Source organism: Neovison vison, chromosome 14 (genome assembly GCF_020171115.1).
Source record: "Neovison vison isolate M4711 chromosome 14, ASM_NN_V1, whole genome shotgun sequence".
In the NCBI taxonomy this organism is placed as follows: Eukaryota; Metazoa; Chordata; class Mammalia; order Carnivora; family Mustelidae; genus Neogale; species Neogale vison.
The window spans coordinates 31,044,505-31,070,789 of record NC_058104.1 but is presented as its reverse complement, the minus strand read 5'-3'; the positions used below and the strand labels follow the sequence as shown (position 1 = coordinate 31,070,789).

Genomic DNA, 26,285 nt, shown 5'->3' with positions numbered 1-26,285 from the left:
TTCCCTCACTTTCTTCTTTCAAAATCTAATATGGCAAGATTTTATGCTAATAACCAGGGAAAGAGAGAAATCTGTTGTATTGTCAGGAGGAATCTCATATCCGCAGAGGAAGGCAGAAGGCCCAAAGGGAAATGAAAGTAAGTAGAAGTATAGCACCCAAAGTGATGCCCATACAGGTCTCACTGGGGCCCAGCTTGCCTAGATGTCTTCCACTCCTTGTCTCGAAGAATCTTCCGCTGGATTTTCCCTGTGACAGTCTTGGGCAGGTCTGAGACAAACTCCACCTGTTGGGAAAAGTTAGTCCAGGGTGGGCCATCTGTGACCTCAGTGAGGATGGGTTTTTCAGAGGAACTGCTATAGGGTGACAAAAAGCTGTTAAGGCTGGAGGCTCCAGGTGAGTGAGGACTGAGCCTGGAACACTCCAAGGGCAGCCCTTAGGCAATAAGAAGCTCTGGAAAGTGCTCTGAGACAAAGGCAAGAAGAGATGGCTGGAATGGGACATAAAGTTCTAGTCAATGGTGCCTGATGCAAACACAACGTGACATGGTCCTCAGTCACCTGAGCTTTCACATCAGACTCCCTGGACTGCCATCTCTCCTCTACTACCTGCCTGGCTTTGGACGAGTCACTTGGCTTTTCTAAGAATTTCTGCACTGGGTAAACTGGAGGCAGCAACAACTCTGCTCAGTTATTTGAAGATAAAATGAAATTATGCAGACTGAGTTCTTGATGGGTAAACACTAAATAGGTAAACACTCAAAAACAGTGGCTGTGATTAACCTGGACTACAGACAGTAAATATTTAAGAGTTAGGAAACCTGACTTTGAATTCCAGCTCAGCTGTTTCCAGTTGGCAAAATCATAAAATCTCTCCAATTTCATTTTTCATTATCTGCGGGGAAAAAAATTTTTTTTTAAAGATTTTTATTTATTTATCATAGAGAGAGAGGGAGAGAGAGTGAGCACAGGCAGACAGAATGGCAGGCAGAGGCAGAGGGGGAAGCAGGCTCCCTGCTGAGCAAGGAGCCCGATGTGGGACTCGATCCCAGGACCCTGGGACCATGACCTGAGCCGGAGGCAGCTGCTTAACCAACTGAGCCACCCAGGCGTCCCTTTTTTTTTGTTTTTTTAAAGATTTTTGGAAAAAAACATTTGATGTCGAGGACTCCATCTCTAATATTCCTGAATCCTAACATATGGACAATGAAGACAATTTACTTCCTGTTACAAGGTCCAGCTTGCCAGGGCATTGATCTAGGAGTCAGATGGTCGTGGGTTTGATAGAAATAATAAAAACTGGGATACTGACACCAATATGGAAAAAGGTATCTGCTTAAAAGGTGATATTGGGGGTCTTCCACAGGCAAGACTGAACTTGTTGAGGAAGGGGTTTGTTAAAATTCACAATGGGATGGAGCAGGGGTTGGCAAACTGTAACCTGAGGGCAAAATCCAGCCCTTCTCCTGTGTTTGTAAAGTAAATTTTATTTCTTTTTTTTTTTTTTTTTAAAGATTTTATTTATTTATTTGACAGAGAGAAATCACAAGTAGATGGAGAGGCAGGCAGAGAGAGAGAGAGAGAGGGAAGCAGGCTCCCTGCTGAGCAGAGAGCCCGATGCGGGACTCGATCCCAAGACCCCGAGATCATGACCTGAGCCGAAGGCAGCGGCTTAACCCACTGAGCCACCCAGGCGCCCCAGTAAATTTTATTTCAACACAGCTACACCCATTCATTCCCAGTGGTCTCTGGATCTTTCACACTACAAGGCAGAACTGAGCAGAGAGAGAGTAAGGGTAGGGATAGAGGGTAAAGAGAAGCCAGCAGGGGAGATCTGAGGAGGGTTTGGTCTCAGTAAGGAGGGAAGAGATAGAAAGAATGCTGCCCAAGGCATTCTAGAGGAGAGACTTTTTTTTAAAAAAAGATTCTTATTTATTGATTCGACAGACAGAGATCACAAGTAGGCAGAGAGGCAGGCAGGGTTGGGGGGGGAGGCAGGCCCCGCACTGAGCAGAGAGCCCAATGTGGGGACTCGATCACCAGGACCCTGAGATCATGACCTGAGCCGAAGGCAGAGGCTCTAACCCACTGAGCCACCCAGGCGCCCCTAGAGGAGAGACATTTAAAAAGAGACACATCTATTGATATTGAATAATATAATGTTATATTGTGGATCCATTGGATACTCCAAAATATCAAGTTACAACTCAAAATTCATTGTATTTTGGGGTTGATTTGATTTCTAGTTTCCTTTTTTTTTTTTTAATCCATGAAGGAGGTGCTGCTCCATTTATTTTAGGTCTTTTTTTTTTCCAATTTATTTATTTTCAGAAAAACAGTATTCATTATTTTTTCACCACACCCAGTGCTCCATGCAAGCCGTGCCCTCTATAATACCCACCACCTGGTACCCCAACCTCCCACCCCCCCGCCACTTCAAACCCCTCAGATTGTTTTTCAGAGTCCATAGTCTCTCATGGTTCAGCTCCCCTTCCAATTTACCCAAATTTCCTTCTCCTCTCTAACGCCCCTTGTCCTCCATGCTATTTGTTATGCTCCACAAATAAGTGAAACCATATGATAATTGACTCTTTATTTCACTCAGCATAATCTCTAGTTTCCTTTTAAAATGCTTATTATGCGCTAGTCTTCTGAGTACCTTAAGTCTTACAAATATTAACTCTTCTTCTTAACAACCTGGAAAGGGGTAACACCATTATTCCCATTTCACAGATAAGGAAACTGAGGCACAGAGAGATTGTTAAGTTGATGGAGATGAATTTTTAATGAAGCTAATTCCAGAGACTGTGCTATACTGACTGCCTCACTGTGAGTTTGTGGCTGAAAGTCTGTGTGGTGGACTCTTTGATGGGCTGCTCAGAGATCCCTGCAAGAATGATTTAACCCTCCCAGCCCCTACTGCTGCAGCCAGGGACAGATTCCCTTCCCCGGGCCACAGCCCCATCCCAGCACAGCCTGCATCCAGGTCTGATCTACATGGGGCTATAAACTACCCTTTCAACCTTGCCCACAGCTCAGGCAACTCTGAAAGGTTGTCCTAGCTGCAGAAGTCCCCATGGGGTTGGCTGAGGCCCCCCGTAAGGCTACATCAGAGTGCCCCTTCACCTTCTGCTGAGTCCTGCTCCCTTCACTCTCCTTCCCTTCTCTTTCTTTCCCCAGGTGTTGATTCCAAAGCACTCACTAATAAACCTCTTGTATGTTTATCTCCTGCCCAGAGTCTGTTTCTCAGAAAATCCATCTATGACAATCAGCCTGTGCTGACAAAGCATTAGTGAACATCTGGGTTCTATAAACATCTCAGTAGCTTTAGGCTTAACATAGTTGCTCTCTTCTCTACCCAAGACTCAAAAATATATACACTTTTCCTTTTCTCTGGGGCAAGTTCCTATCTTGGACCCACTTCCAAAAACTGGCTCCCCCCTTCAGTGTCAGCCTCCATGCCTTAGTTCCCTGCCCCAGAGCGAAAACAGGCAGAGTGGACTCTATGCTTTTTGCCTTTTCTGGTAAGAGCACTTCCACTTTCCTGTGAGAAGCCACCCCTCTCTCCCTCAGTCCAGATCATAGGGACAGGGCAGTCTTCGCTCCATCTCTCCTACACTTGCTTCAGAGGTGATCACAAGACCCAGAAGTGGCCAGAGTGTTTCATCACCCTGGTTCTAGGGATTATTTAATGATGGGCTCCTGACCTAAAGTGTTCAATGAGAATCAACCTGAAGATTTTCGCTGGTGCCTTTGGGGGAAAAATGTTCTTTTATTACTGTGATTAGCTAAATTGCTAAAGACCTGTGTTTGGACCTGCTGTTGGCCATTACAAAGGGGAAACATTTTAAGAAATGAAGCCAATACAGAAAGAAAGAGGGTCAAAGGGTGAAAGAAGTATCACTGACCACATTATTTGAATGCCTGGTACCAGCCACAACTAAAGCTGTCCCTTCCCCTGGACAGTTGTGTGAGCAATACAATTTGTGTTCAATTTCTTTTCTTTTCCAAGATTTTATTTATTTGACAGACAGAGATCACAAGTAGGCAGAGAGGCAGGCAGAGAGGGGAGGAAGCAGGCTCCCCACCGAGCAGAGAGCCCGATACGGGGCTCGATTCTAGGACCCTGAGATCATGACCTGGGCTGAAGGCAGAGGCTTTAACCCAATGAGCCACCCAGGCGCCCCTAATTCCTTTTTTTTAAAATTTAATTTAATTTTTTCAGTTTCCAAGATTCATTATTTATACATCACACCCAGTGCTCCGTGCAATACGTGCCTTCCTTTCTGTTGCTGACAACCGAAAGAATCCTGGATAAATAGCGAGATCCCAGTGCAGAGAGTAGGAATGTGGTGAGGAAGTTGGGAGCATCCAACTTTCAATTCAAAGCCCCCTAAAGGCTGAGGCAAATATTCAAGCCTCCAGACAGCTTCTAGATGGTCATAATCCCGTATAACTTTGGAATTACAGGCCTCATCCAGAGTCTGAAGAAGAGAAATACAAGAAGAGATATTTCTCTCCTTCTTCAAGTTGGGGGAGCAAGGGAGCTCAGAGACCTCACCTTCCTTGGGTACTTGTATGGGGCTGTTACTGACTTCACGTGCTGCTGCAGCTCCTTGGTGAGCTGGTTAGAGTCATGGGACAGAAACTGTGGGGCCAGGACCACAAATGCCTTTACCACCTGCAACAAAGATGAGGGCCAAGAAAGAAGGCATTGGAGTACTGTTGTCTCCTGGAATAATGCAGAAGCAGGGCTAAGGTTTCCAACACAGCACCCCCTTTATATACGCTCAAATGTGCCTCTAGATACCTGGGTGAGAGAAAGGGAGAAAGTAGGGATAACAATGGCTAAGTTTCCAGCTCTCTCTCAAGTGCTTGCTGGATGGGCAGGTAGGACTGTAAATTGAAACCACCCTCATCTCATATCAGTGGTAGAGAGAAGCTCCTTATAAGACAAGAGCAAAAAATGAATACTGGGGGCCATAAACCTAAATGATTTTTTTAACCACTCCAAACTGCAATTTGTACATCTATAAAATGATGATCCAATTATCATACTTAATTCATGGGAAATTAAATGAAACCATATATAGCAAGCCTTAGCCCAGTGCTTGGCACAGAGGGATTTTTGGTAGGGGATCCCCTTTGGGCCTCCCTTCCCTAGTGGCTTCTGTGATTTCAATGGCTGATATGGCCAACACCTGCCAGAGATAGGAATTTATTCAACGTGTACCCTGTTGAAATGTACTTGGACACTGACCCACACCTCTGTACCTTATCTTTCTCTATACATATACCAAGTTCTGCTAGACTCCATCTGGGCCTGTTTCTATGATCATAGCATTAAAGGGGTCTTTCTTCTTCCTTGTGTTCTCATTGTAAAGCCCATGGCTCAGGGTCTCTACCTCTTGGCTCTAATTCTTCCTCTGTTCTGGTCAGGAATCAAATTCTGATTCAAATGCCAACCAGCAGAATGGAATCCCTGTAGCCTCATAATAATAGACCACATATGGTGTTTGCTATGTGCCAGGCCTTCTTGCAAGAACTTTACAAACATTAACTTGTTCAATTCTTGCCCAAGATCACACTGCTGGTGAGCAGCAGGGCTCTCCAGCCTCCAGATTCCATGATCTTAACTACCATGAACTGTGCCTTTGTTTCCAAAATCTGCACACCCCCACCTCCCACCCTTGCAACCCCAGGCTGCTGCTCCCACCGTCACCTCTCCTCGGACAGGGTCAGGGCTGCTGACTACAGCCGTCTCAACCACAGCCGGATGCTCCATCAGTGCGTTCTCAACCTCTGAGGGCCCAATCCGGTACCTGTAGAAGAGCCTGTCTTTCAGAGAACGCTGGGCATGCAGCCTCTAGGCCAGCCCAGAAGCTCAGAGATGGCCAGAATAAAGATCCAGGTTTCCCTTCCCAGCCCAGAAACCAAGCTCACCCGCTAGAGTTAATGATTTCATCTCCCCGCCCCAGGTACTGGAAATAGCCATCTTCATCCTTGATTGCCCGATCTCCAAGGATCCAAAAATCGCCTCGAATGTTGGCTGCTGTCTTCTCATGATTGTCCTAGCGACCATAGGAAGTCAGAATCACTGTAGCTGCAAAGCTGAAATCCTCTTCCCCAGGGCTGGCACGAATAACTATACTTGATGATCTTGACCGGGCCTGCCAACCTCAGCCTCAGATGGACCTGGAACTTACCCCTTTATTCCAATTATTGTCCCCAGTGCCTCTGACCTGCTCCCCAGGGTCCAGTCCGAGGGATAATACTGATGCATTTACTCACCTCTGCTCTCGGGCATTACTTTGTAGTAAGCACACAATAAATGGCAGCAACTATTAGTATGGCATTTATTATTTGATTGTTTTATCATTTTGGTATAAGAAGGTGTGTGTTTGAGGTCTTCCCTGTCCATTTTTTAAATAGTAGTGGTCTTGGCTGACTCTTATAATCTCTGACTTCACTATCCATCCTCACCTATACAGGAAAGTGGTCGGACTTAAGGATCATCTAATTCTAATGTTCCAAGGTCTGAAGACAGGGATGCTCTCAACTATTGGTGAAATCTCAATGTCATATCTAGCGTGACTCTAAAGGACATTGGTAGGGGAGAAATATTTGGAGAGAGGCAGGGCTGCCCTTGGGAGAGTACTGCTGTATGTAGTTTGGGGGCAATAAACTTTTTTGGCCTGAAACAGTTTTGGAGTGGGGTGGAAAAGGGTAACAGGAGGAAGATAATTCTTCAAAAGGAAACTTAGGGGTAGGTTAAGGATGACAGGGGTGAATACCCAGTTTTTTCTCTCTGCAAAGTGCCCATTATTGGACACTGGACACCCTTTGTTCCAAGTCCTGTCACGGTTTACCTCTTGGCATGTATATAACTTTGTCCCCCACCATCCCTCTCAGAGTCTCCACTATCCCCACAGAGAACAGAGGGGAGGAGTGGGTTCCTCACCACATAGCCAGAGAAGATGCCTATAGGTCTGATGGGCTTTACCCTGATGCCCAAGTCTCCCTGTGTACCAGGAGGCAAGATCTTGCCCTTGTCGTCCAAGACCTGAAAGAGGAAACAGATAGGAAGACGATTCTGCATAACAGGAGGTGGCTGGAGTGGCAATGTGGAAGAGTTGGGCTGGTCTGATGGAAGACCCCCTTACTCCAGTGGTGACCAAAAACAAGAACAAGAAGCCAAGGGCAGCAAAGAATTTTACACTTCAACTTCTAAGCCTGGGATGGTTGAGGCAAAGCCCCTTATGGAGACAGGACCAGTTGAGCTTGGGAAGAATCTTCTGGCTGTAGGAGCTCAGTAAATATAATAGCCTCCCATTTTCTTTGAGGGCCATGAACTTGGACATCAGACAGATCAAAACTCAAAGTATGCCTCTGCTACCTTACTAGTTGACTTTGAGCTGACTGAGCTCTATGTTTCAGTGCCTTCATTTGTCTAACAGGGATGATAATAGCTTATGTCACAGAACTATACGAGAATGAAGGAAGGTATTTTTAAGAAGGTATTTAAAAATGATTATCATAGTCAGGGGGAGGGAGAAGCAGGCAATTACAAATAACATTGAATAGAGTAAAAGTTGTTAACACTTTAGATACATATACCTATGCACATAACCATAGACACAAATTCTATACATTGGAATTTAGCCCAAAGAAATAATAAGGGAAAAGAGCAAAATTCTGGCTAAGACATCTTGCTTGTTGTTTTTACTAAAGAAAATTTTGGAAATCATCCACTGACCAACAAAAGGCATAAACAGTAGTGGAACCATCCAATCTACTACTATATAGTCATTAAAAATTCATATTGTAGGTAGGTATTATTTGACTTGGAAAGATAGTCACCCAAAATTATTCAAGATAAAAGTAACTTACAAAAATGATATGTCAAGATTCACCCTTATTTTTAAAAAATGTATACATTTATAGAAATGGCTAGCTACTTAATTTGCTGGCAATTCAAAGTGGTTTTCTCTGGACGATAAAAATATGATTCATTTTCTTTGGTCTTTCCTCTCTCCCTCCCTTCCTTCTTTTCATCCTTACCCTCCCTTTTAAATATTATTTAAATATCTTTAATTTTTCCTCAGTGAACAATGCAATAAATAAATTACTGAAAAATTAGTGTATTCCCTACTTTTCCCTCCCTCCTAAGAGCCCCTAACAAACCTGCACATCATAATGGGGAATAGCAGTTCCCAGGTAACCAGGTTTGAGTTCCATGGTCTTGGAAACTCTGCAAGTGAGTCCCTGCAGAAGATGGTAGACAGATTGACAAATCTTAGGAGGAGTTATACGGTCACAGAAAAATTAAAAAAAAAAAAAAAGAAGAAGATTAAGCAGAGCAAATTCTAAAACAGTCCTGAAGTTGCCTTTTCTTTAGTAGCTCCCTTCCACCCCTGTTCCTGGCTCCCTTCCCTTTACTGGAACTCCCATCCCGGGGTTGCCCTAACTTGTTTGGAAAGCAATCTGACTGACCCCTCCCCAGGGAAAAGGAACTGACAACCACATTTTAATCTCTTTAGTGGGAGCTATACTTTAATAAGTGACCATGGACCACAAAAGTCCTTTAAAACAATATGGGATTAAATTACCTCCCATAAGAGAGCTAGCTCTGCTTGAAGGCTAAAGTGAATCCCACAGAGATGCTGGTGTTTAAAGGAACATTCCTTAAATATGGCTTTTTCAGAAAGGCTAGAAGCCCTTGCAACACATCCACTGTCCTCATCCTCACTTGCAAAGCTCTTCCACATCCCAACGCTCTCATCTATAAGCCCTGCAGGAATCCTGCCAGGGGGCCCGCTAGACATAGAGGGGTGTAGGATAAAATAGTGGAGAGGGGACCAGAGGTACTGAGAGTCATAGGTAAGAGGCACTGGAAAGGTTGCTGGGGAAACTATTCCTCAGGTTGTTTTGATAAAGCAGTGGTGTACAGAGCAATGCAAATGAACCTGGTGCTCAAGGGGCCCCAAGAGTTCTAAGAAGTCATCTCAGCAGGGAAGGTGGGGTCCTACTGGGTTCTTCTCCTCATTGCTCACTTTTGTCTGAGCAGCTTAGGGCAAAGTCTGATGCACTTGATAAATCTGGGTCTCTGCTAAAATGTTACCGCATTACAGAGGACTTTCCTGACAACCATATCGGAAATACCAGTCCCTCATCCCACATCACCCCATCTCACCTGTTTTACTTTCCTCCCTAGAACATCTCACTGACTACCATGTCCTACATCTATTAATTTGTCTCAGCTCCCCACTCCCACTGGAATATAATGTCCAAGACAGTAGAGCTTTGGCTACTTTGTTTCTGTTCAGTTGTCAATACCTATTCCATAGCAGGTGCTCAATAAATATTTATTGAATAAGTGCCTGATAAGTGGTGGCTCATATTTTTACTCTCAGAAAGCCTTTCGAAGCCCACCAGGTGCACCAGCCCATTGGTTTCCCCCCTAGGAGCAGATACCGTTTCTGTCTGGCCATAGAATTCGCGGATGTCCAGTCCCGTCTGGGCCCTCCAGTTCTCCAAAGTGTCTATAAGGAGGGATTCTCCACTACTGAAGCAGTTCTGTAGATGTGGGAACTTGTAACTGAAGGAGAGAAGGGAGGTAAATGTTCCCCCTGAGCCTCCCTGGAACCAAACTCTGTCTAGGCAAGAGGACTCCAGGTACTTTAATGATGAGGTAGGCTTCAAAGGGCAACCCATGCTTAACGGTCCTAGAGATGAGCATATATACATATATGTGGTGGAGACACAAGGATGGACCAATAAACCCAGAGGCTCATACCAACCCCCAAAGCCCCATCACCTAGAAAGATCCTGTTGTATCAACATCCGGTAAACGATGGGTGCTCCTACCATGTTGTTGATGGGGTAGCTGGACAGCACCTGGAGGGAGAGAGCCGGCTGACATTAACCACCGGGCTAAATGCCGAATTTACCAGCATGCACAGTGGTTGCAAGCATGGGGCCTGGAGTTGGGCTCTGGATTTAAATCCTACCTTCTTTATTCTGTCTATTTCAGACCAAATCCTCAAGCCAAAAATAACAGAGAAATAACCACCTATCATTACAGAGATACAGGTCCAGGACTACAGGCTGAAAGGACTAGATTACAGGTCCTGTAATATTTGTCAAATTCTGGCTCACTGTTCCTGCCACTTTAATGACTCACCTCCAATAACACACTTCTAGAATTATGTAAACCATCAGTCCCCAAGGGAAGTCACTGTTGCAAATTGGTTGTATGGTCTTGGTTAAGTCACTTAACCTTCCAGGTCTCGCTTTGTTAATAGATAAATTCCAGCCCTATTTTCCTGAAGCATTCTTGGGACATAACTCAGGTAGAAAAGTGCTGTGAAAAGTTAAAAATACGGGGGCAACTGGGTGGCTCAGTCAGTTAAGTGGTTGAGTCTTGCTTTTGGCTTGGGTCATGGTCTCGAGGTCCTCAGATTCAGCCTCTTGTTGGGCTCCATGCTCAGTGGAGTCTGACTGAGGATTCTCTCTCTCCCTCTTCCTTTGCCTCTCACACACATACATGCGCTCTCTTTCTCAAATAAACACATAAACCTCTAAAAAAGAGGAAAGTCAGAAGTGCCTATAAACAATTCAGTAGAAGTGTTATTAAAAATAGCTAGTACTGATTAGTTGCCAGCCCCTGTGCCATCTCACTGAATTCTCACAATAACCTCATGGAGTGTGTATTATCACCCACATTTTAAGAAGGAAAACTGTGAATCAGAGGGTTAAGTAATTTGTCCAAGGTCATACAACTAACAGGGACTAGAACCAACATTTCTGGCCCTTACTTTCAAAGTGTTGCAACACTACCTCCATCCCACGTTTTGCTTTGTGCAAAATGTATCACGAAGAGAGATTCAGGCAAAAGTGTCTAGAAAAAAATATTAACATTAGCACAACATGCAATTATTTCTTCAAACTGTGCTTTAAAAAAAGATTGTATTTATTTGTCAGAGAGAGAGCACATGTGCAAGCACAAGCAGGGTGAGCATTAGGCAGAAGGAGAAGCAGGGTCCCCAGTGAGCAAGGAGCCCGATGCTCCAGTTGTGGGACTCGATCCCAGGATCCCGGGATCAAGACCTGAGCTGAACACAGACGCTTAACTGACTGAGCCACCCAGGTGTCCCTCCTCTGAGTGTTCCTGATGAACTGATATAAATGATGAAAAACTTCTCATTTCCCTTATTGCTTTGCCTTATAGGAAGCTCAACAGGAAAGTAGCTACTTATTTGCTATACTTCTTACTCTCCTTAACCCAACCTACTCAACTCACTGATATCTCCACTCTATATTTTCCTAATATGCTTTACAATTTTACATCCGTTTTCATGCTGCTGTTTTCCATTTGTGACAGTTAACAAAAGCCATTTCAAATCCTTTTTGGAAAGAGGCAGTTACTCTGTTTACACTTGTTTAAAACAGAGAATGACAGAACCATTTGAAGAGAATCTCTTGAGAGAATCCAGACCATGCTTGACTTTTGGACATTTAAGTATGCCATCCATGCCTCAGATTGCCCCCAGGGTCTCTGTTGCTAGCCAAACAGAAGCCTGAGTGGGCTGTCAATTGCTTCAGAGACCTGGAGGCCCCAGGACACCAGGGGCCCAACTTCCCATCTATGTTGGAGATCCAACATAGGGCATGCCTTTGCAAGCAAAATAACCCCATTTCCATTGCTTTGTTGCTCCAGGGTCATAAAATATGTAGATTTTATTTAATGGCTGTCCCATTAAGTTCCACAGGAAAAAAATCTAACTCTAACACTGAAGCAAAAGCCCATTAAATATGTTTTGACTGAACAAAGGGCCTATGATAACTGCCTCCTGAATATATCCCTTTTATCTGTATATAAGTCTCTCCTTTCTTGGACCAGGAGCTCCATGAGGGCAGGGACCATTTCCATCTTGCTTACCGATTACTGTCCATCCATGTGGCAGGAGTTAGTAAATATTTGCTGAATTGAAAGAACCTGTAATAAACTGGAGTGTGCAAACCTTGGGCCATCTCTGACCTTCTGGTGCAAACTGGATCCTGTCTTACCTTTAGAATGACTGCTGGGTCAAACTTTGGCAAAAGATGGATAAATGTGCACGCTCCTGCTATCCAAGGTTGCAGAAATGAAGTCAAGATGTTCAGTATCCAACCTGTGTCTGATATGGTCCATATTATGTCAGAGGCTTGCAGGCCCATCCATATGCTGAGAATAAAGAAGAAATACATGTACATCCAAGTACATGATAGCATGCTGGGGTGGGTGGAACATGAGTTGGAGGCATAGAGGGGTGTGAGTGTGCACATGCGTGTGTATGTGTTTGTGTGTGTGTGTGTGTGTGTGTGTGTGTGTGTTGTAGCACTGTATGTAAGTATAAGCAGGCAGGAGGAAAGAAAGTTGTTCTAAACACATGTCCTATTTAAAGAAGGAGTGAGTATCCAGCTGACAATGACCTTACATATAATTGAGTCTCATTCTCATTCTATCCCCAGAACTTAGTACAGATTTTGGCATGAGGTAACCACCCAAAAAATGTTTACTAACAAAAGACATCTAAATTAATATCCTAAAAAGTGACCTTGCTAAGTTCACGTTTGGTCAGATAGACCTTTGGTTCTCTTTTCTTAAAGAATCATGAATTGCTTAAGCATAGTTGAAGGTCTTGTACAGGGTGAAATGTGTCTCTTTTCTCTTTTCAGGCCAGAATAAAAGTTATTAGCCCTGTCTTGAACAAAAAATGATTTAAGCTAGACATGAAGAACTTCCCTGTGACTGGGAATCATCACAGTTTGTGACTCTTACTGAAAAAGATTAATATTTTCAGCTCTGCAGGGAAATTGGGTCATAGCCTATAAGGGGTGAGAGGTGGAAATTTAGTATCTTACTTACATTTAAGTGATTTATCACCCCATCTTTTAGAAACTGCACTTTACTTTAACTCTTCTATTAAATAATTTAATTTTCCTGTACTACAGACACATAGATGGGGCATTTAAGTGTTTTAGATTTTTTGGCATTAAAATATTTTTCCAGTTCTAATACTAGACTTTTAACATGATAAGCAGGATATCCTGGGGGAAAAAAGACCCTGAATAGCTCTTATTATTGCATGACAACTTTGGCACTGTATTTTCTAATTCCATTGGCGAGGGTGATACAGTTAAAGAAAATTCTGAATTATAGGATCTGAGATCCAGAAATTCTGAATTTCAGTTCATTTCATTATAGTTCACCCTTGAACAACATGGTTTGAACTGCATGGGCCCATTTAAATGCAGATTTTTTCAATATAGTACAGTACTATATCTGTATTTTCTCTACCTTATGACTTTCTTAATAAAATGCTCTTTTCTCATGCTTACTTTATCGAAAGAATGCCATATATAATGCATATAACATATAAAATAGGTGTTAATTGATTATCTTATCAGTAAGGCTTCTGGTCAATTACAGGTTATTAGTAGTTAAGTTTTGGGGTAATCAAAAGTTACACCTGGGTTTCAGCCACCCAGGGGCCAGTGTCCCTAACCCTTATATTGTTCAGGAGTAAACTATAATCCAATCACAGCTTCCATCTCAACAGATTTTAAAAGTAATTTGATGCTGGTATCCAAAATGCCCTCTTGGAATGTGGGCAGCATTAGTGCAAATAACCAGCATTTCGAAGGACAAAATATAGATTGGACTGGAAGGGGAAAATGCATATCTACCTTGTGCTAATCCTACTAGACACATGGCTTAATGCTCTGAAGAGATTTAGAGATCCCAAATTACCTGAAACAAAAATGTCCCACTAAAGGTCACTAGATATCCAACTTGCTAAGCCATGCTCCCTCTTGCCCCCTTCCCAGCTGTCTTTCTCAGAAGCACCAGATGGTAGCCCATCCAAAGAGAACCGGATTTGAGCTCAGAAATGTCTCATGCCCTGGTCGTGTAGTTCTCTGGAGAGAAAGGGTTTCTCTTACCCAGCATCCATCTTGGCCTTGATGCCCAGGCTGGCGTGGGAGTGCTCCGCCATCTTCGGAAGACCACTAGTCCCACTGGTGAAGTAGATGGCAGCTGCTTCTTGGCTTCCAGTCTCCACACAGCAATGATTGGTAGATGCTTCTCTGACAAAGACAAAGACATTCTCAGATCTCACCGGGACACTAGATGTCCCAGCAACTCACCTATTCCTACCTTCCCTGATGCTGGCAAGGGCAAGTCAGCCAACTCACTTCAGAAGGGGTGCTTATGAATGGTTGAGATCAATGGATTCTGAGTCAGTCACACTTGGGTTCAAGAACAACTCAGATTTGGCACTTTATGTGACTTCAGACTATTGAACTTCTCTGAGTTTCACTTTCTGTATCTGTGAAATGTCATCAATAATATGAGATGGCTCATAGAGTTACTGAGAAAATTAACTGTAACACAAAGATAATGAGCAACTTGCCCTGAAAAAACTCAGTACATGTTAACCTGATGGTTGTTGGAAGCCCTTGCATGATACCAGGTTAATAGTTGGTGCCCATTTAGTATCAGTTTTCACAGTAAAACCTCCTTTATTTCCTTGACTTTCCTCTCTTGAACATCTGTCTCCTCTCCTGTCCTGATTTCAAGGCTCTCAAAGATGGTTGCATGTTGTCAACTTCTCTGACAGTTATCTTAAAGATCATGACATTAGGAAAAGCTTTTGTTCTCCCTGGGGTTTCTAAGGTCTATGTCTCTAATGGAGGCAGTCCAGGTATGTGACAGGGAAATGCATTCTTCCAGTCAAGCTTGCCATACACTCTTGGAAGGACTCATACAGTCCTCTGCTTCAGAAGACTAGCCCAGAGATACCAAGGGTAAGAAGAGGATATTCAGTATATCAGCCTCCTCTCCATTTTACTGCGTATGCTTTTGGGCTCACCTCTGACTCCTGCCAGATTTTCAGTAAACAGCTCTGAGCATTTCAATCCACTTCATGGAGCTTCTGGTGTGGACTATGGCTGATTCACTTTGTGCCCCGGGATTTCTCTGTTGCCACGAGAACATGGGACTCTGAGCCTACTCTGCATGCACGCATGCTTGTGCAGCCTGGAAGTGTGGGGTCGATGATACCCACCACCCATACAACCCTCCACCAACGGGGCTCAGGTACTGATGGCTCAAACCTTGGCAGTCCTCCAGTGAATAATCCTGAGAGGCATTCTGTGTGGTCCCTGCAGATCAAGCCCACTTATGCCATGTAGTGACTCGATAACAAACTCTTAAATAGCTTTTCTTTCATCCTTGCTTCACATTCCCCAGGCCCACACTCTGCTCCCTGGAGCTCCCAAACAAAGCACCTGCACATAAGTGCTTTGCTCAGTTTCCACTTTTGGTGAAAACACAGGCTGAGACATGTAGCTACTCACCGTAGTAGAGTCTTAAAGTCAAGCCACCCATCCCGGCTTTTCTCAGATACCAGTAGCTTCATTTTCAGAGCAGGGCACTCAGAGGCCACGGTGTCCACTATCTGGGACACTTCATCCCCAGCCACGATGGCGCTGGCTTTAGACTCCTGCAGCCTGTAGAGGATGTCCTTTGCTTTCATTTGGATAGTTCCCGGCATGAAGACAAGGCCTAGAGAAGCCAAATGTCTTAGAGAGAACTAGGTGGGAGGGTTATCTTCTTTCCTAGAGAAGACTGATATAAACAACCAGTGGGGAGCATATGGGGGAAGAGGGGTTGAGGAAGGGATGACCAATGGGGAATATCAATATTAAGGCACCAAAGATCAGATTTCAACACTGATTTCCTGGGTGTGTTAGAACAGTAAGGAGTCTACCAGGACTAAGGAGAGAAAATGAGTTGCCTGATGTCATGCCATGGACAGTCTAACTCCCTTGCTCCTGCTCCCCATCCACATACAATGCCCTACAGGAGCTTCCTGTAGCCAAAGACTTTCATACAGTGATTAAACTAAGATTGTGCTGGTAAAGTGAGCACAGTAACTGAACTAAGGAAAGGCTCTTGGAATTTCTCCATCCTACAACACGGGTCTAGCTCTCAGCTTACTTCTTACTTCTCCCAAGCCTGGAACACAGAATTATCTTGGCCAAGAGTGCTCTTAGCTTTCTTTGTTTTTGTCTTCTTTCTTGATAAGGTCCATGTGATTTTGTTTATTCTTCTGGAGAATAACTAGACTTCTATTTCACCATTTACAAAGCTTATTTCACATGTTCCTCCTCATGAACAGCTTGTACCCCTGGCTTACTTTATTCCCACTCTTAACACTTCAGGATCCACACTGCAGACCTGTTAACCATCCCAAGTATGTCTCCAACACGATGGCCATGTCGAGTCAGGTCCACAGAAGAAGAGACACATGTCCCTCGCTAAGTTCTCCTTCCTTTCAGACTGTAATATCTCCAAGTGTCATCTTCCTTGTGTGGCCTATTCACTCTCTTCATGGGGCCTCAAGTGCCTACAATTGTTCCTACACTTCCTTTGATTATTTGACCATACTTCCATCTTCCACCTCATTGATGGGAATACCTGTTGCATGTGAGGGAGGCCAGGAAGGGTAGGGTGGGAATGAAGATAGGTTGTGCAGGTGTTTCTCTGGCTTTCTCATAACTTTCCATTTCTCGTCTCTCGAATCTAAAGGCTGATGATTCTTGAATTTCTATCCCCATCTCAGACATTGTGCCCTTCAATGCAACAGCTCACTTTCCATCCCTTCTTTTCTCCATACATATTTTTGATTGAGATATAATAGACACATAACACTGTACTAGGTTTAGTCATACACATAATTTGATATATGAATATATTATGAAACGATCACCATGCTTAGTTAACATCAATCACCACACATAATTACAAATATTTTTCTACACAATAGAGCATTGTTAACTATAGTTCCCATGCTGTACAAGACCTATCTATATTGTAACTGAAACTTCTCATCCCTTCTTGAACATCACATGGGTACCCCTAACTCAACAGTTACCGAATTGAACCTGACAGCCCCATACCTGCTTCTCCCTGTGGTCTTCACTTTGGTGAAAGCTCGAAGCATCCACCCAGATGCCAGAATTTCTATGACTTCTCCATCTCTCCATGGCTCTCTTTCTCTGTCATATGTCACTCATCAAAAAATGGTGTTCTGAGAGTCCTCCTAATTGTCTCTTAAATCTACCCACTCTCTACCACATCTCTACCACCCCATCCAAGGTTGAAGCCAGCATCATTCCTTGTTTCCTCTCTGGGTTTCCCACTCCAACTCTAGCCCTCCCCCATCCCATCTTTATGCACCATCCGGGGTGACCTTTTACAAAGAGTATGATCATGTCCCTCAATCCATCCATGCTTTTCCATTCCTCACTGGATAAGGATTCAGAACCCTCACCATGGACCTCACGGGCCTGCCCATTGTTCCAGGCTCACTTGTCACTTTCTCCCTGCTGCCTCTAAACACACAGATATCTTTTCAGGTTTTCTCATAATTTGCAAGCTTCCATTTTCTCTGTGCTGTTCTCTCTGCTTAGGACATTCCTCTCTGCATCTTCTCCTGGCTGAATCCCACTTACCCTTCAGATCTCAGCCCAAATACCATTCCACTGGGACCCCCTCAGATTAGTCAGTTCAGGTCTCCTTTTATCACAGGGATTGGCAAAATTTTTCTGCAAAGGGCCAAATAGTAGATATTTTAGGCCTTGTGGGCCAGATGCTCTCTATCCCAGCTACTCAAGTCTGCCATTGTAGTGCAAAAGCAGCTACAGCCAGTGTGTAAACAGGGTATATGGCTGTGTTCTAATGAAACTTTATTTACAAAAACAAGCTGCAGACCAGATTTGGTCTATAGGTCGTCGTTTGCCAACTTTTTTTTCTTTCAATATGTTCTTATTAAATTCTCATGCCATTTATCAAAATTGTGATTCAATAATTAAGCGTGCAACTAATAGTTTAAAGGCAATCTCCCTCCAAAGATCTTTAAGCCCCATGAATGTATAAACCATGAGTTTATACATTTGAGTATGCGTTTTGTCTACTCTATATTAGCAACCTTTAGCACACTGCTTGGTACACAATTCACTTAGAAAATCGAACAAAGGGTGGCATTAACATATGAGGAAAGACAGCATGCTACGGAGAGGGGACAACTTTTGGGAGGGGTGGTAGAATTTCACTACCAACGGCTTCATAAGGGAGATAGTGACCAGGCCAGGAGGTTCATTACCAACCTGCTCGCATGCAGCCCAGGGTCACCAACCACCACTCAGGCACGCGGGACAGCACCACCGCCACACGGTCCCCAGGTTGCAGGCTGCATGCCCCCGAAAGGACATTGGCTGCCTGCTGGCTGAGTTCCCTCAGTTGGCTGAAGTTCCACACTATTTCATCCCCATCACCGTTCACCCACCAGAGGGCTGGGCCTGGAGGTCGCTTGCCAGCCTGAAGAAAGAGAAGGCCTGCTGATTAGGGTGGGTTGGTACACACATGCGTGTAGAATAAATCCTGCCTTGCAATTGTCATATCAGTGCTTAGTAAACTTGCTGATCTCAGGATCCCCTCCACACTCCAAAGACCTTTTATTTACATGGGCTCTATCTATCCCTACTTACTACATTAGAAATTAAAACTGAGAAATTTTACAAATGTGTGCTTTTACAAATAACAGAAACAAACCATTATACATTACCACAAATAGGATGTTTTAATAAAGAGGTAAGTATACTTTCTAAAACAAACAAAAGAATGGCTTTGTTTTACGTTTTTGCAAATTTCTTTAACACCTTCCTTAATAGCATATAATTGGATTCCATTACTTTCCTGCAGTACCACCTGCCATGTAGTTTCTGCAAAAGACCCTACATACTTGTCAGAACGTGACAGTGAAAAAGGCAAATGTTATCTTAGATTTATTTATTTGTTTTCCCCTCTCTATGTATTTATTTTTTATTATGGTCAAATATACATACCATAAAATTTACCATGTTAAGCATTTTTAAGCATACAGTTCAGTGGTATTAAGTGCATTCACATTCCTGTGCAATCAACACCATCATCCATTGCCACAATTTTCCCATCTTTCTAGACAGAAACTCTGTCCCCAGTATATAAGATCTCGCCAGTTCACCACCCTCCCAGTCCCTGGAAACCAGCATTCATTCTACTTTCTGTCTCTATGAATTTGACTGCTCTAGGAACCTCATATAAATGGAAACATACAACATGTGTCCTTCTGTGACTGGCCTATTTCACTTAACATAGTATCTTCAAGGTTCATCCTTATTATAGCATATGACAAAAATTTCATTTTTTAAAAGGCTGAACAATATTCCATTATATGGCTGTGCCACATTCTATTTATCTATTCATCCACTGATCCTACCTTTTTGGCTATTGTGAATAATCCTGCTATGAACATGGGTATACAAATACCTCTTCAAGATCCTGCTTTTCATTTTCATTTACTTCCATTTATTTTTTAATTTCCTTTTTTAATGTTTCTTAAAAGATTTTATTTATTTATTTGAGAGAGACAGAGAGAGAGAGAGAGAGAGAGAGAAAGAGAGCATAAGGAGGGGGAGGGAGAAACTGAGCAGGGAGCCAGATGTGGGGCTTGATCCCAGGACCCTGAGATCTTGACTTGAGCCGAAGGCAGATGGTTAACTGACTGAGCCACCAAGGTGCCCAGTATTTTTTAACTTCTTCTTTGAAGTTAAAGTTAAGTTCCTGGTTCTTTCATTGTTTAGTAGGATGTCCTTTAACCTTCATGTACTTCTGGTCTTTCCAAATTTTTTCTTGTGGTTGACTTCAAGTTTCATCGTGTTGCTCTCAGAAAATATGCATGGTATGATCTCAATCTTTTTGTACTTGTTGAGGGCTGATTTGTGACTAGTATGTGATCTATTCTGGAGAATGTCCCATGTGCACTAGAGAAGAATGTGTATTCTGCTGCTTTACGATGAAATGCTCTCAATATATGTTAAGTCCATCCGGTCCAGTGTGACATTCAAAGCCATTGTTTGCTTATTGAATTTCTACATAGATGACCTGTCCATTGCTGTAAATGCGGTCTTAAGTTCCCTACCAGTATTGTATTATTATCACTGAGTTTCTTTATGTTTGTTATTAATTGTTTTATATATTTGGGTCCTTCCATGTTGGGAGCATAAACACAATTGTTAGAACTTGTTGGATAGATCCCTTTATTATGATATAGTGTCCTTTTTTATCTTTTATTACAGTCTGGTTTAAAATCTTGTTTGTCTGATATAAGGCTACTTCAGCTTTCTTTTGACATCCATTAGCATGACGAATCGTTCTCCACCCCCTCACTTCTGGTCTGCTGGTGTCTTTACGGTTAAAATGAATCTCTTGTAGGCAACATACAGATGGGTATTTTTTTTTTAATCCATTTTGACACCCTACGTCTTTTGTTTGGAGTATTTAGTCCATTTACATTCAGAGCAATTATTGATAGATATGAATTTGGTGCCATTTTCTTGTTTTGTTGTTGCTTCTGGCAATTTTATCTGTTCCTTTCTTGTCTTTTTCACTTTTGGTTTTTCTTTTGCACTCAGAGTACTCTTTAATATTTCTTGCACAGCCGGTTTAGTGGTCATGAGCTCCTTTAGTTTTCATTTGGCTGGGAGATTTTTTAACTCTCCTTCTATTCTGAATAACAGCCTTGCTGGACAGAGTATTCTTGACTGCTGATTTGTCCATTGCACATTGAATTTATCAAGCCACTCTCTCCTGGTTTACCAAGTTTCTGTTGAGAAATCTGCAGCTAGCCCTATGGGTTTTCCCTTTTAAGTTAGGGCTTCTTTTATCTCGCTGCTTTTAGGATTTTTTTCTTTATCATTTTTATTTTGCAGATTTAATTATAATATGTCTTAGTGTTGGCCCACTATTGTTGATTTTGATGGGAGTTCTCTATGCTCTTGGATTTGCTTCCCTCCCCAGATTAGGGAAGTTTTTAGCTTTTATTTTGTTAAATAAATTTTCTGCCCCCTTTTCTTTTTTCTGGTACTCCTATAATATAAAAGTTATTATGTTTGATGGAATCACTGAGTTGCCTAAGCAAGACCCTGCTTTTGATTCTTGGGGATATATACCTAAGAGTGAATTATATAGATTATATAGTAATTCTATTTGAAATTTTGAAATTCTATTTGAAATTTTTTTTGAGGAGCTGCCATACTATTTTAAGAGTATTATATTAAGATATTATATTATATTAAGGTATATATTATATTTATATATATTAATATTATATTATATTATATTAGGTATTATAATAAGAGTGAATTATATAGACTATATAGTAATTTTGTTTGAAATTTTGGAATTTTGAAATTCTACTTGAAATTTTTTTTTTGAGGAGCTGCCATACTATTTTCCATAGAAGCTGTATAATTTTACATACCTACTGGTGATACACAAGGATTCCAATTTGTCTTAGTTTTGTTCTGAGATAATTTTGATTTCACAGATTACCCTGAAAGAGCCTCAGGTATCTTCAGGGATTCCATATCATAGTCTGAAAGCAGTACTACAAAGTCAGAGAAAATTTAATAGTAATTGTGTTAGGTATTATTTAAAAATTCCCAAGAGTTGTATCATTTTGTACTTTGACCAGTAATGTGTAAAAGTGCCATTTTCCTCATAGTTCTATCAACAGAGTATGTTGTCAAATTCCTATATTTAACTAAACTGGTAGATAAAAATATTATTTCAATGAAGTTTTAGCTTACATTACTCTTATTATGAGTGGGGTTGAGCATTTTTTCTTATATTAAAGGGCCATTTGTGCTCACTTTGCTTTTTTTTATACATTTTATTTTTAAAGTAATCTCTATGCCCAATATGGGGCTTAAACTCACAACCCCAAGATCAAGAGTCACATGCTCTACTGACTGAACCAGCCAGGAGCTCCTGAGCTCCCTTTTCTATAAACTGTCCATTCATATACCTGGCCCACTTGTATTTGGTTGTATCTCTTTTTTTTAATATTTTATTTATTTATTTGACAGACAGAGATCACAAGTAGGCAGAGAGGCAGAGAGAGGGGAAAGCAGGCTCTCCGTGGAGCAGAGAGCCCGATGAGGGGCTCGATCCCAGGACTCTGGGATCATGACCTGAGCTGAAGGCAGAGGCTTTAACCCACTGAGCCACCCAGGCGCCCCTGGTTGTGTCTCTTTATTCTTGATTTCAAGGAGCTCTTTGGGAATATTAACTCTTATGCTATCACAGGAGTTGAATAGCTTCGATCACTTGTCACTAGTTTCTTTATTTTGTTTATGGCATTACTTGTCAATGTAGTGGGTTTTTGATGTTTATGTAGCTAATTTATTAAATTATTTCTTTTATGGAGTCAGGATTCTGAGTCATGGTAGTAAAGACCTTCCTCATTATTCTAAGGAGGTATAACTTTTAACCCACTGAGCCACCCAGGCACCCCAAGGAGGTATAACTTTTAAAGAAAAGCCAAAATTAATTTAGATTAAATTTTTATCTGAAAAACTTGTTTTATAAAATGTTTACATTATTATTATTATTATTATTATTATTTAAGATTTTACTTATTCTTTGAGAGAGTTCCTACCACATGAGTGGTAGGAGGGGCAGAGGGAGAAGCCGGCTCCCCACTGAGCAGGGAGCCTGATACAGAGCTCCATCCCAGGACCCTGGGATCATGACTTGAGCCAAAGGCGAACACATAACTGACTGAGCCACCCTGATACCCCTATTATTATTATTTTTTAAGAGTGTCTGCACCATGGGCCATCTTCACCTAGAGGACCAGCATTTGTGATCTGCACATCAAGGTTGTATTATGGTGCTGGGACCTCAGGCCAACATCATGGTATGACTCCTTTTGAGCATCATGTTCTGCCTCTTCCTCTATATTAGCCAGGGATACATCGTCCATGTTCTAGAATGGTGCACTGAATGGGGTGGAATTCTAGAAGTTCAGGGAGGGAAATTTCCACATTGCCTTCTTTCTCTGTTATCTCATGGTAGAGCCCTTTTGAACAATCTCTGCCTAGTGGCCACCCTGCTTACACACCTGTGATGATAAGGACACATAATTTTCTGAGAAGACTAACTCATCCTTGGTCACTACTGATTTTCTCTTACTCAACTCCAATCTACTTCCTCTATGACCACAGCTCCCTTTTTATTTTACCCTAAGAGGTCACAAGAGAGCATGTACATATAGGCAAACTGTGTGTCAGTGCTAGGGCTGGGGTGGGGAAGTGTTCAAGTTGATCCACCTGGCACCAGCCCCAGAGTGCCCCTTTCTGCCAAGTCCATGCTCTCTTGCTCCTACCCATGCTGTCTTCATGGAAGACGGACGTCTTTATAGCTCATCATAGTACTTGACCCATAAGTGCTCAATGAATATTTACAGAATGAGTTGATGAATTAATGAACTTTGTTTGACTTTGTGCCCTCTTTCCACCCCATTACCTTTTCCATACAAGCCCAGTGATCTATCACATCACTAGCAAAGTTAAACTTCTCAGGGGCCTCCTGGTGACCCCACTGCAGGGATGTCAGTTGCTTGGTAGGAAGGTGGACAGTGCGACTAGACATCTGGGTCCCCCATCGGATGCAAACCCGCTGGAGTTTCCACAGCCAGTGCATGGTCAGATCTGTAAAATAAAGAGGTTACAGTAGTGAGTCTTTCTGTTATAGACAGCTCTAGGTCAGCTGCTTAAGGAGATTCATCACAACCTTATAGGGTTCTTCCAGAAAGGAATTTGTGGTGGTTATGTGTGAATTGGCACTCAGCATTCAGTATTGTTTCCTTCTGGTGTGCCATTCTCCAAAAGCACAACACCCAGTCTAAATATTACCTCTCCAGCCCTTCTTGACAGTCCTATAAACATCTAATTTCATGCAATAAATACTTTTGTGTTTAAAATACCATGGTGTGGTAGATTAAATTATTTTTTCCAACAACTGCCTCCTCCCTATCATAGGATTGTGTGTCCCCATTCATTTTCATGTGACTTGCCCAGTGCATTCTGGGGAAAAGGATGTATTCACCTCTTATTGACTTTGGCTTGTTCATGGGAAATGCTTTTGTCAATGAGGTGTCAGCAGATGAGACTGTGTAGTTGGTCAGGAACTCTTGCATTTCTGCTATTATGAGAGTAATGTATCACAGATAGGGGCTATACCTTCAGCCTGGATCCCCGGATGGTAGCACATGTAGTGGTGAGCTAAGCCCTAATAGCCACAACCAACACACAGACTCATGAGAAAAAAAATGTGTGGATATAATAAGCTCCTGAGACATGGGACACCTGGGTGGCTCAGTTGGTTAAGCGGCTGCCTTCGGCTCAGGTCATGATCCCAGCGTCCTGGGATCGAGTCCCACATCGGGCTCCTTGCTTGGCAGGGAGCCTGCTTCTCCCTCTGCCTCTGCCTGCCACTCTGTCTGCCTGTGCTTGCTCTCACTTCTCTCTCTATGACAAATAAATAAAAATAAAAATCTTTAAAAAAAAAAAAAGCTCCTGAGACATATGGTATAACTGTTACTATAGTATATGCTGACTAATACAAATGACATCTACTTCCTTCAGCTGAATCTTGACTGAGATATCATTTTTCAAGCAAAGAAAAATTTAATTTGAGGAGTGAAACATTCATTACAGGTATACCTCAAAGCAATAAAGCACTTTACTAATAGTATAGGGATCTGTTATTTACCCTACTTATTAACAATCATAAATAAACAAGTCTGTATTATACATTAGTCTTTCAGGTAACTATCTAAACTAATAACATCCAAACTTTTAATTAACTGAGGTATCTTGAATACTATGCACCTAGCACATGGGGCCTACACCTAAAATCACATTAGAAATTATAACTGTTAAAAAAAATAACAACAACAGAAAGAAAATTTAATTACTGTAATTATTGCTTTCATCTATGTGTTGGCTCCAGGGAACATAGTTCCAAGGCTGTGTAGGCTGGTCTCTGAGTTCCAACATGTTCACCTTGATGGGGGTTACAGAATTTAACTCTAGGACCTTTGATTCAATGAATCTAGCTAGAAGTCCCGCCAGTGGCTGGATTCCCATACCCCATTTTCTAGACACCAGCAGCCAGAATACTCAAAGTCAATGAACACTTGTGTCTTCTCTCCTATTTTCCACATGAACAAGTGAAAATATCCTTACCAACTCCTAGGCAGCAATATTATTGCCTTTGTACCTTCTGGTCGCTCTCTCTTTCCATGGCTGGCTCTTGCTCATCCTTCTGGCCTTACCTCCTCAGATAGGCCTCCTTCCTGATGGCCATCCAACTCCCACCCCCTTTGACTGCCCTTCTCCCAGCCACCTCAGTCCCTCCCTTTGCTGTGCTATAGACACTTTTCCTTTGCTCCAGGCTGCCTCCTTACTAAGACCCCGCCCTGTAAAGGTTCCTAGGATTGCAGCAGACTGCTTTTTCCTGGAGATTTTCACTCTCCTCCACAGCCCTGACTTCTAGAAATCAGCTAGTGACTCATCAGCCAGCATTCCTGACAACAGTGCTCACCTGCCAAGTCCTTTGGGAAGTTTCTCTGGGGATCTTTTGGTCCACCCTCCACCTGAGCAGACAGCTCCTGAATCCCTACCACCTTTGATAAGAATGCAGCTGATCAAGAAGATAGCTCCAGGAATCCCTGGGCCTTCATGGAGACCAGAGCTAATCATTAACTATGGACAATCACAGGGTCTTACATGGGTGATGGCAGTCCTCCCTGCTGTGTTTATGGAATGTACAGTCCCAGAGCCTTGTAGGGGTAGGGGGGAGGGGAAGCAGCAGAGACAGTTCTTTTAATTCAGGGAGCAAAGAGGAGATTTATGCTCAGGCCTGACAGCAAGTTCTAGCTCCAACCAGGGAAAGAGAAACAAAACTTCCATGGGCTTGATGTACTTTCTTTCACTTCCTTCAACCCCTTCTTCACTTTCTCTTTTGATGATTCTGCCTCATCTCTTTTATCCACACTCAGACCATACAAGGTCTCACCCAGTACCGTAGCTAGGACCCCAGCTTCCTTGCAAATGACCCTCACATGTGTCTCCAGCCTGTATCTCTCTGTTGCATCCCAACCTGCTTGACTTCTCCCCTTGGATATCTGTCATTCACATCAAACATACTTTGCCCAAATCTGGGCACCTAATATTCTCTGTCTCTGCAAATTATCCCACTCCACCTATATTGTCTTGTCCAACTCAATGAATAATACCTCTTCTGTAGTTTGTTTGGCCCATAGGATCAGAAAAACAAAGACCTTCCCAGG

The 26,285-nt window shown here is 42.6% G+C and overlaps 1 protein-coding gene across 3 annotated transcripts; it reads right to left on the bottom strand.

Annotated features, from left to right (window-relative positions):
* Window positions 1-59: 59 nt before the first annotated feature.
* LOC122895515 (acyl-coenzyme A synthetase ACSM2A, mitochondrial-like) lies at window positions 60-25,657 on the bottom strand. Of its 3 annotated transcripts, none has more exons than XM_044232956.1 (14): window positions 25,538-25,657; window positions 23,456-23,640; window positions 18,214-18,424; window positions 15,400-15,607; window positions 13,984-14,127; window positions 12,067-12,223; window positions 9,815-9,894; window positions 9,472-9,595; window positions 8,182-8,262; window positions 6,959-7,060; window positions 5,941-6,068; window positions 5,714-5,819; window positions 4,559-4,678; window positions 60-284 (listed from the first exon to the last, which is right to left on the bottom strand). In XM_044232956.1, the coding sequence occupies exons 2-14, from the start codon at window positions 23,630-23,632 to the stop codon at window positions 180-182; spliced, it is 1,743 nt and encodes a 580-aa protein (XP_044088891.1). In that variant the 5' UTR covers window positions 23,633-23,640; window positions 25,538-25,657; the 3' UTR covers window positions 60-179. The 3 variants fall into 3 exon arrangements, with proteins under 3 accessions (XP_044088891.1, XP_044088893.1, XP_044088892.1); XM_044232958.1 differs by having other exon boundaries at window positions 5,720-5,819; XM_044232957.1 differs by lacking the exon at window positions 25,538-25,657 and adding an exon at window positions 25,180-25,375.
* Window positions 25,658-26,285: the final 628 nt, after the last annotated feature.